At 52.2% G+C, this 10,701-nt stretch overlaps 1 protein-coding gene across 1 annotated transcript; it reads right to left on the reverse strand.

Annotated features, from left to right (window-relative positions):
* Window positions 1–290: 290 nt before the first annotated feature.
* LOC129341577 (brain-specific homeobox/POU domain protein 3-like) lies at window positions 291–1,875 on the reverse strand. The gene is made up of 2 exons (XM_054996847.1): window positions 1,756–1,875; window positions 291–1,211 (listed from the first exon to the last, which is right to left on the reverse strand). Exons 1-2 carry the CDS (start codon window positions 1,873–1,875, stop codon window positions 291–293), a joined length of 1,041 nt encoding a protein of 346 aa, XP_054852822.1.
* Window positions 1,876–10,701: the final 8,826 nt, after the last annotated feature.

The following is a 10,701-nucleotide window of genomic DNA, read 5'->3' on the forward strand; positions in this document are numbered from 1 at the left end:
GCACTCACCAGGAATACGGTACAGCAGTCGTGCGCTTTGCCCCCCTTTCCCGTATCTTTTTACCGCGCATTGTTCTTTCGCTTTAGAAAACCAGAGTCCGGGCCGGCCTTCTGGCCCCGGGAGGGCGCTGAGTTCTCTGCGGGGAGGCCGGGGCGCTGCAGTCCAGGCCGGGGAAGAGAGAGAGAAAGAGGGAGGCCTGCCTTCGGAGCGGCGCTTCGGGGAAGGCCTTCTGCAAGGCGTCGCCCGCGGGCGCCGCGCCGCTCCCGCTCCTCTCCCCGGGCCGGCCGCGCTCAGTAGGCGGCGGAGAACTTCATGCGCTTCTGCTTCTGCCGCTGGTTGCAGAACCAGACGCGCACGACGTTCTTCTTGAGGTCGAGCTTCTCGGCGATGGCGGCGATCTTCTCGGAGGAGGGCCGCGGCTGGACGGCGAAGTAGGCCTCGAGGGAGCGCTTCTCGGGCGCGGCGATGGAGGTGCGCTTGCGCTTCTTGTCGCCGCCGGCGTAGACCTCGGGCTTGGCCAGCTTCTCGCGCTGCGCCCGCTCGGCCTCCTCCAGCCAGGCCTCCAGGATGGGCTTGAGGGCCACCATGTTGTTGTGCGAGAGCGTGAGCGACTCGAAGCGGCAGATGGTGCTCTGGCTGAGGCAGCCCACGCCGGGGATCTTGAGGTTGGCCAGCGCCGAGCCCACGTCGGCCTGCGTCACGCCCAGCTTGATGCGCCGCTGCTTGAAGCGCTCGGCGAAGCTCTCCAGCTCGCGCGGGTCCGTCTCGGCCTCCGGGCCGGCCAGCGCCGGGTGGGCGGCCAGGCCGTGGGCCGGGTGGGGGCCCATGCCCATGGGCGGCTGCCCGTGCGCCGGGTGGCCCATGGCGTTGAGCGCCTGCAGGTGGGCGTGCGAGGGCGGGTGGGCCGGCGCGGCGCCCACGTCCCCCAGCGGCAGCGCCGCGCCCAGGTGCTCCAGCAGCTCCCCGTCCAGGCCCGGGGCCGGCGCGTGGTGCGCCGCGTGGTGGTGCGCGTGGCCGCCCAGCACCGACGGGTGGGGCAGGTGCACCGAGGCCGAGGCGGGCGCGCAGGAGACCGACACGCTGCTCATGGTGTGGTACGTGGCGTCCGGCTTGAAGGGGTGGCTCTTCTGCGCCACCATGTCCACCGCCGCCAGGGCCTCGGCGCCGCGCAGCAGCGTCTCGTCCAGGCCGGCGAAGAAGTTGCTCTGCAGCTGCGGGCGGGACGGAGAGAGACGGTCACACGCCGCGCCGACCCACCGGGGCCAGCCGGCTCGCGGCCCCCCGCCCCACGGCTCCACCGGCTTGGCCTGCCCCGCTCCCCCCGCAGCAGCCAAACCCGAACATTGCCCGGCGGCGCGGGGGGTCGACTGTTTTGGCCGTGCCCTCCTAAGCAGAGTTATCCCCGTCTAAAACCGCTGGTTCCAACGGGCTCAGACTGGCGTAACTCCTCTTAGGATCGCGCTGCGAGTTTCTCACGTGGCGGCTCAACGAGCACGAAGCCGTCAGCCCCCGACGGCGCCTCCGCCTCCCCTTCCCCAGAAAGTTTCAGACGTTGCCCGCTTGGGCGAAGCCACCCGCTGGCCCGCGTGTCCTCCTTCCCGAACTGGCATCGGGGCCCCAGCAGCCCTGGACCGGGAGGCTCCCTCCGAAGTGCAACCGGGGGGCATGGGGGGGGTCTCAGCCCTGGGTCCCTTGGCAGGTCTCCCACACTTGTCCCATTTTATTCCGCCCCCCCCCCCGGGACCCGGTCCTCACCTGCGGGGCGGGCAGGCAAGCCCTGCGGATGGCCTCGGAGCTGGAGTGCAGGTGGGTGTACTTGGGCTCGTGCAGGATGGGGTGCATGCTGAAGGCCTGTTTGCTGTTCATGGACATCATGGTGGCGAGCAGCGGCCGCTCCAGCCCGGCGCGCCTTATTGTCTCTGCCGCCCGCTCCGGCACTATCAATGACATTATAGAGCCGCCCTGGCCACGCCCGCCCGGCGGGCCGCCCTCCCATTGGCTGCGCGGCAGGCGCGCCCCGCCCACTACCCGGGCCCGGCCCGGCAGCCGCGCAAGGTGGACGGGGCGGGCTCCGCGGCCGGCGCTCGCCCGAGTTCCGCGGCCGGCCGGCCTCGCCCCGCCAGGAGCCGAGCTCCCTGGGCCCGCGGCGGGATGCCGACGGCTGCTTCCACTTCCACGGTTTGGGATGGCTGGACGGCGATGAGCAATCACAGTGTTCGGTAGACGCACCCAGCAGCTGACTCGGGAAGGCTCGACCCCTGGACACCGTGTTGGTCTTTAAGGAGCTGTGTGTGTGTCATGTGCCGTCAAGTCGCCTCCGACCTACGGCGACCCTATGAATGAAAGACCTCCAGAACGTCCTGTCATTAACAGACTTGCTCAGATCTTGCAAACTGGAGCACGTGGCTTCCTTTATTGAGTCAAGCCATCTCGTTTTAGGTTTTCCTCTTTTCCTACTGCCTTCCACTTTTTCACTGTTGACTTTTCCAGAGAATCTTGTCTTCTCATAATGTGACTACTGGACCCGAATCTTGCTCTTCTCCTGCAGACCAACACGGGTACCCGGCTGGAACTTTCTTCATATTCGGGAATCTTCAGCTTCAGATTCTCGGATCTGAAGAAGGGAGCTCTGACTCCCGAAGGCGTATACCCTGAAAGTCTTGTTGATCCCTAAGGTGCTGCTGGACCCAAATCCTGGGGGTAGACACATCTAGAGAGAGGGGAAGCTGGAATCGATGGCTCTGGGGGAAGGGGGAGCCCTAGAAGAGCCACCTACAAGTTATCTCTGAAAGTGATCCCTTTGGATTGCTGACCTATCCCATTCAAGCAGGATTTCAGATACCGTCCTGCTTGTTTCTTTGTTAAGGTCCCCCCCCCTTTGCTTTTGCCTTTCTCCAACGGAATCATTTAAATATCTCCCGTGTTGAAAAAAGAGCCCTGTTGGTCTCCAACGTTCCAGGAAGAACGGAGGAGAGACTGAATTGTTGGGGGGGGCATAGTCCCCCAAAACAGGAAAGGAAAAGCATTTGGAAGAGATAGCAATGTTGGTTAGGAAATGGTTTGATGCAAAAGGCTTGGGCAGTATGTGTTTCCCGTAAAATACACAAGTGCAGAAGTGCTAGAAAAGCACTGTCTTGAAAATAAAGTTAATATAGTAGAACAGGAACTGCTGCGAAGCTGCAGAGATTTTTTAAAAAAGTCAATCGTGTAGACACCTTTAAAAGTAACAGGATCTAGGAATTCTTTCTTTGAAAACAGACATGGAGGAGGGGCAGGGGAAATCCATTTGCTTATGCCTTCACCATTACTGGAGGCTGTACAACATCATCCATCAGAGCTCACAACCGCATAGAGAGAGTCTATGAATTCAGGTAACTGTATTCCTGTTGTACCACTGTTTGTTCTGCTTTGTTGCACAGAAACATCCAGGAGCAGACCATTCTCATGTGACTGAACACCGTTTGTAAAGAGCTGCTCAGGAACACTATAGGGGAAGAAACTGTACACACGAACAGAAATCCCATTGCATGAAATGATGGGATGAAAGCTCTTATGGAAATACTTTGCCCTGATCTGGATGTTCCAGGCTAGCCCAATCTCATCAGATCTCAGGAGCTAGGCAGGATCAGCCCTCGTTAGTAATTGTGAGGGACACCAGCAAGGCAGCCCAGGGTCGTTATGCAAATGGAGACGATGGCAAAACTCCTCTGAATATCTCTTGCCTTGAAAACCCTATGGGGACACCATAAGTGGGCTGCAACTTAACAGCACTTTCCACCACTACCACCACCACAGCTTCTGAAAAGTTCTGAATCACAAGCCATCAGTCGGGCCAGGCTCCGACAGATATGGGTGATCCATGACTGTAGTTCCAGATATATAACGTGCCCCTAAAAACCAGTTGCATCTGGAGTAAATGTCTGGATGTCCTGGATCAAAACCATAGAACTGAGGAAAGAGAGGTCAAATCCCTTTGGACAGGCTGCATGCGTTTTCTGATTGATTAAGCTATCTTTAGCCCTGGTGGGAAAAAAGACAGGCACAATATGGGTGTCTATCTCCTTCCGCCCGCCCGCCTGCCCACCCGCTAGCACTTCCTTCCTTCCCTCCCTCCTTCCTTCCTTCCACCCGCTAGCACTTCCTTCTGCCCGCCTGCCCGCCCACCTGCCATTCTCTACCACTTCCTTCCGTCCGCCTGCCCGCCCTCCTGCCCACCCTCTACCACTTCCTTCCTTCCCTTCCTTCCTCTACCAGAGATGAAAGCAACCTGGGGGAGTTACAGCACAATAGAACGAAATGATAATTTTGCCTTAATGTGCTGGTTTTAAGGGTCTGGCATTCCAGCTATGAAAGTCCAGCTTGAAGTTTAGTTAGGTCTCATTATTCCTAGAGAGGGAAATCAAATTCTTTGTAGAAAATCTGGAAAGATCTTGCATTGGTCAATCTTAGGGTAATTTTAATCTCCCCTTCGAAGTTTTCCCTCCTTTGTATATGTTTGGCTGGAGTAATATTTTGATTTTATGGTTGGAAGGAGAATTAGAAAGACAGGTGTAGTCTATATAATGCAAAGAGGGTCTTTCTCCCCCCGCCCTCTCCAGGTAATGATCAATTATTAAGTGAGCAAATACTTTAAAAATAGATAGTCCAGTGGATTTGTGCAACATGCGTGCGTGCATGAGAAGTGTTGTCAATTTTAACAGGACACTATCTGTGCCCACATTCATCCTTGTAGGTTCCCCTCACAGTCTGCTAAATGTGTAAAAAAGCTGGCCGAAAAGTACACACTGCTTACACACCCATGGTCATCAGGCTGCACAATGTAAGCTATTCATTATAACATTTTTTTGCTTTAATATGAAACATAAATAAAGAATAGGTATGCAACAAAGTAGTAAGTTACAAAATAAGTAACAGGCTTACAGAACAAGTCTAAAATGCATTTTTGAAATAATTCTGCAATAATATTGTAACACAAGAACAACAGACAGATCCAGGGCAAAGTTGCAAAAAGAAGATTGAAAGCATCTTAAAGACTATTGGGAGCACAAGCAGACAAGATGGATTTTGCCTAATTGTTAAATTTGCCTTCACAGATTTTTATCCTGCTCAAAATAGTATGCATGACCTTCTCCATTGCACTTTCACAGCAACCCTGTGAGGTAGGCTAGGCAGAGGGGAAATGAGTAGCCCAAGAGCACTCAGCTGGGTTTATAGCAGAGTGGCAGTTTCGGCCAAGCTCTCTCCATCCTTGTACAACACTCTTAAGCATTACCTCACATTGGCTCTTCTTAACGGGAATGAGGCCAGGCTCATGTCTAAAAAGAAAGGTCCTTAGTTTAGGAAGTAGCATAGAAGACTGCCCTCCCTGTAAGACCCTTATTTCCTAAAGGCAAAGAATGTCATGGAAATGTCATGAGTCTTTTACATGCAGGGCCATCCACAGAAAGCATCTATGTAGCTGAAGAAGATCTACTTGGGGGAAGGTGGTTGAGTACATGCCCTGTCTACAAAATGTCCACAGTTCACTCTTCAGTATCTTCCAGTTGTACAGCTGGAAGAGACCTATACTTTAAGATATGCACCACTAGGAAGTTTCCATGTTGCTTAACATGCCAAGGAAATCAGTTAAGCGTTGTTTCAGAAAGATGTCTTCTCTGTGTTCAACTTTGTTTGTTTTCAGATTTCCTGCTACCATACCCTATTGTATCTGTTCATGGAATGTCCTAATTGTTGTTCGTTATGGTACTTTGCTCAGCGAACGTCCCAGCTGTTGACAGTATTGTATTTCATTTGCACTGCGTAATCCGCCTTGGATCCCAGTGAGAAAGACAGACTATAAAATGAAAAAAATAAATAATAAAATAAAGCAGCTTCACTCAATACACTATACTGGGCCAGTCAGATTGATACCGTGGCTAGACATAAAACCGACTGATACAGTCATGATTTTTTAGTTGGTCTTCATTTTTGCTAAGAACTGAATGTTTTGAGTCTGATTCATCTGTGTGCAAAGAATGAAGGGTGGAATCCCATCAGTGCTCCCCAATCTGTCTATTTATGCTGCTTGGAATTTACAAAACCTCCAGTCAGCTAATCAAAAGGGACCAACTTTAACTGCCAGGGCCTCAAATAGAGAGGGTGCCAGTTTGTTTTATTCTGGTTTTTTTATTTATTTAACAGATGCAATCACATCCTCTCAACCTAGGATTTCTCACAGGGTTGTTGTCAGGATAAAACAGAGGAGAGGAGAGCAATGGAAGCTGCTTTGGCTCCTCCCTGGAGAGAAAGGGAATGTATAAATATCGTGTCTTGTCTAATCCCCTTGTCTAATCCAAAGTTTGAAAGAGGCCCTTCCCACCTAACAACGATTTTGTTTATGATGTGTGTTTATTCCCAAATGAATGAACACATGGACCCCCAAGACCCATTTGTTTGCAGGATGTAAATGAATGGGGAAACCTACGGATGAAAGCCATTCATTGATATGGAGCCTGGAAGTATGGTTAGAAAGTTCACAGTGGTCCAAGAGTGAAATCCTCCTCCTTCCCACTCCTCTCCTTCATCCAGCCAATGGATGAGCAAGTAGGAACAGAATTTCTCTCCTTTCTCCACCATCACCAGTCTTTCCGGTGCATAGAAGGAGCTGTGCCCGAGTGTATCCTGGGAAATGTCTTAACGTCAGGCATTTGGATGACTTCATTTCCCGGTGTGTATCAAGGCACAGAATCTTGAATATGCCTGAAACAGTGTCCAAAGCACTGGAGGAAATGCAGTGGGGAGCAGTGGCATAGCGTGAGTTGCCAGCACCCAGGGCAACTCCTGGCAGGCGGTAGCCCCCCCTAGCATGGACAAACTCCCAGGACTGTGTGATGACATCACTTCCAGGAAGTGACATCATCACACAGAGTGCGGCTGCCCTCCCCTCCGGGAGCACTCCTGCAATTTGGGCTGCTCACCTCCCCATCCCTTACCTGGCAGCTCTCTGACACAGCCACCCACGCCACCGCCACCAGCTCGGCGCACTCCTCGGCCAGCAGCCGCTGCAGGAGGGCCAGCTCAGTGCGCAGCAAGCCGACCACCCTGTTGGTGCGGCAGGCAGCCAGAGTGGCACAGGTGGTCTCCAAGGTGCAGCGCCCTGCCCCTAATAATTATGCTTGCCCTCTCAGGAGCGCTCTTGTGATTCAGTCCTACGGTGCCGCTGGCCACATTGCCGCCGCCAGCTAGGTGCACTCCTCGGCCAGCAGCCGCTGCAGGAGGGACAGCTCGGTGCCCAGCAACCTGGCCACCCTGTCAGTGCTGCAGGTGGCCAGGGCACTGCAGGTGGCCTCCCACAGATGCAGCGCAGGCTCTCCTCAGTGCAGTGCCCCCTAAAAATTATGCACCCAAGGCGACCACCCCTCTGCCCCCCCCTACGCTATGCCACTGGTGGGGAGGCCCATGCGCCTTCTTGTTGGACGGCTGGCTGCCTGATCAACTAAACGGTCCTTAATTGTCTGGCTCTCCCACTTGCAACCTGTATCAGGAGAGGGCAATCCATTAGCATAACCCTGGCCTTGATGTGCTATGTGCTATGTTCTTGTTCTTGTTCTTTATAGTCCACCTTTCTCACTGAGATCCAAGTTGGATTACACAGTGCGAGTGAGACTTGAAGTTGTTTATTCATTTACTTCATTTATGACTCATTTATACTACCTCCTCAGGAAGGCTGTTCCACAGGGTAGGGGCCACCACAGAGAAAGTCTGTACATGGGCTGCAGTTGATTTCGCCCATGTACAGGGTGGCACCTGCAGGAGATCCTGTTCAGATGAACCATGCTGCCCTCTGTGGAGGAACATAGGGAGAGAGGCGGTCCCATAGGTGTGCCAGACCAAGGCCAGGAAGAGCTTTGTATGTGATACCTTGAACTGAGCACAGTAACTGATAGGTAGCCAGAGGAGTGACTGCAGGATGGGGGTGATGTTCATGCTTCTGCTCACTCCTGATAATAGTCGAGCTGCAAAATCACATCTTAAAACTAACAAAAGCACATCATTAAAAGTATTAAACTGGAGCTAAAATACATACAATAACATTAAAGCAAGAATTAAAACATTGAGCAGGGAGCGCCAAATGAAATGAAAAAATCTTCACTCACTGGTGGAAGAGAGCAACAGAAGGGAACAAATGAGACTCCCCGGAGAGAGAGTTCCAATGCTTTGGTGCCACAACTGGGAAGGCCCTCTCCCAGGTTGCCACTTGCCTAATCTCAGAAGGTGGGGGGCACCCAAAGTAGGGCCTCGGAAGCATTGCCGGCACCAGGGTCACTGGCGCCTGTGGCAACCCCCCCTCCTGCGCGTGCACAGCACACGCATGCCACAGACTGCATGATGACATCATCACGCAATGACGTCATCGCGCAGTGCAAGCAGGGGCATTCGCCGACGGATGGCTGGGGTGGCGAGCGGAGGCTGCTCCGCGCTGCACATGCTGCCCCGGCAGCAGCTCATGGCTGCTGCGCCCGGCTGGGGGTGTGTGGCGGTGGTGGTGGCAGCAGCATGAGGCTGGCTGGCAGCTGCGGGCCAGCCACGCCAGCTCCCCGGTGCACACCTCCACCCCCAACACCCCCTCCAGTGCCTCTCCAGGGCCCTCGCGCCTGAGGCCACTGCCTACCTGGCCTCTATGGGCTTGCTGGCCCTGCTCGGAAGGTGACTTCAGTGGTCATGTAGTTTTGTAAGAGCATAGACAGTCCAAATAGCAGTGTACACAAAAGTTACATAGGGAATGCAGCATAGAGAGAAGGTGTGAAACCCCTCCAGAGACATAACCCTGATTCAGATCCTCCCCTTGATTGTATTTTAAGCCCAGAAAACTGCACAGGAGATCCATTCTTATATCTCCGGCTGCCATATCTAGTCTCATTCTGCGAGGTTGCATCCAGTGAGCTTCAAAGCAAGGCCAGGGCAAGGGCTTCTAACTAGCGTATTCCCAAGGGAAGAAAATCCCTCAAGGTGCTGATTAGGATAAGGATACCCATGGAAGCAAGACTTTAAAAAAAAAAACTCTGCTGCACTTGATGCTAAAGGAGAGCTCTTAATTAAAACATGCAATTGCCCACTGAAGGTGCCAGAAGGGAATTTAGCAGCGCAAGCTGCCGTTTCCCTTGGCATACGTCCTGCTCTGGATTTAAACGGCCAACTTTGTGCAAGTTTCCGGCACGAGCACAGCACCTTCCATTAAGGAGCGGGAAATCCTTTAACGGGGCACCCAGGCAGCAAAATGCCCCCCTTGCCATCTCCTGCATTAGGAGGAGGCTGGCATCCTTAGCACTTCGGCAGAGGAGCTGAGAGCGCAAGAGAAATTACAGATGGGGGCAAAGTGTGTCTCTACTTTTTAATGCTAAATTATTTACCATAAGTAAAATTGTGTGTGTCAATTGTGAAAAGAGTCCAATTTGTTTGATTTACATGGCGAGGGGGGGTGCCCTCGGGTAGGGGGTGTTTAACTAGCTCTTCTAATGTAATTGCCTTTGGCGGCTTGCTAAATATTTGATAGGCCTGCCTGTGCGAAACGGGAGGCTGCGTGGACTGAGCCGTTCCTGCAGCCCAACCTGTGTATAAAGCAGATCTGTGGCTCGGTCAACCAGAGCGAACCAAACCTCTAACAACCAACTGGGGGGAGGCTTTTTCAAGAAACATGGTTTTCAAGAAACGTGCCTCCCTGATCCCACTCCTGGATGCTGCTGATGCTGCTGATGGTGGTGGTGGTGATTATGGTGCTGGTGCTGATACTCAGCAGTTACAGAACTCTCTGAGTGCCTCACTTTCATTGTCTGGTTGTAATTCTTATGACAACCCTGAAGGTAGGTTAGTGCTATTATCCCCAGAAGTCAGGTTAAAGATTATCTTCCGGGAATAGAAAATTTAAAGTGACAATGATGCCATATTTACAAAATCTGGACAAAGCTGACTACAGGAGAGCAGTTACCCTTCTTAGAATGGATGTGTTACTATCAGCGGTCATAGAGGGTAAATATACAAAGCAACCATATGAGGAAAGAGCGTGTGTATGTGGGGCTGGGAAGATAGAAACGAGGGGACATGTTCTTTTTGAGTGTAAACTTTACCAAAATATTAGAGCGGCCTATATAACTCTGATTTGCAATCAGTTCCCGAGAAGAAATGATAGATTTTATCTAGATACGCTTTTAGCCGATAGGGGTCAAGAAACCACCTTAAAGGTGGCAAAATCTGCTGTGCAGGCCATATAGCTCCAGAAGTATTTTATAGGGGGAAATATTTAAATATTTTATTAATTTTAAAGTTTTAAATATTTAAGAATTCATATTCTGGAAATTCAGTGCTTACTAGATGGATAGATTTGTAAACAATATGGCTTATTTTGTCTGTAATAATTAGATTGTATGTCGTTACTTGTTTGGTCTTTGACCGTATTAAATATATTGATTGATTGTGATATTATCCCCAGAATGCAGAGTGGGGGTGAGGGGGGTGAAGCCAAGAGAGAGCAGTTTTGCATATGAAGCTGCCTTGGACTGCATTATTAGACCAATGACCCATTTAGCTCAGTATTAGACTGGAAGTAGTTCTCCTGGTCTCAGGCAGAGGTTTGCCCTAAGACTGTTCAATAAGAATCTTTCTACTAGAGATTGAAAGGGGGGAGGCTTTTGCCTCTGGGACATGCGCTCCTCCACTGAGCCATGA

The sequence above is a fragment of the Eublepharis macularius genome, chromosome 13 (assembly GCF_028583425.1).
Source record: "Eublepharis macularius isolate TG4126 chromosome 13, MPM_Emac_v1.0, whole genome shotgun sequence".
Taxonomy (NCBI): domain Eukaryota; kingdom Metazoa; phylum Chordata; class Lepidosauria; order Squamata; family Eublepharidae; genus Eublepharis; species Eublepharis macularius.

Coding starts and splice junctions, on each gene's coding strand:
- LOC129341577 (XM_054996847.1), bottom strand. CDS start 1,875: ATGATGTCCATGAACAGCAAACAGGCCTTCAGCATGCACCCCATCCTG. Junction 1,212..1,755: donor CTTGCCTGCCCGCCCCGCAG/GTGAGGACCGGG, acceptor TCCCGCCCGCAG/CTGCAGAGCAACTTCTTCGC.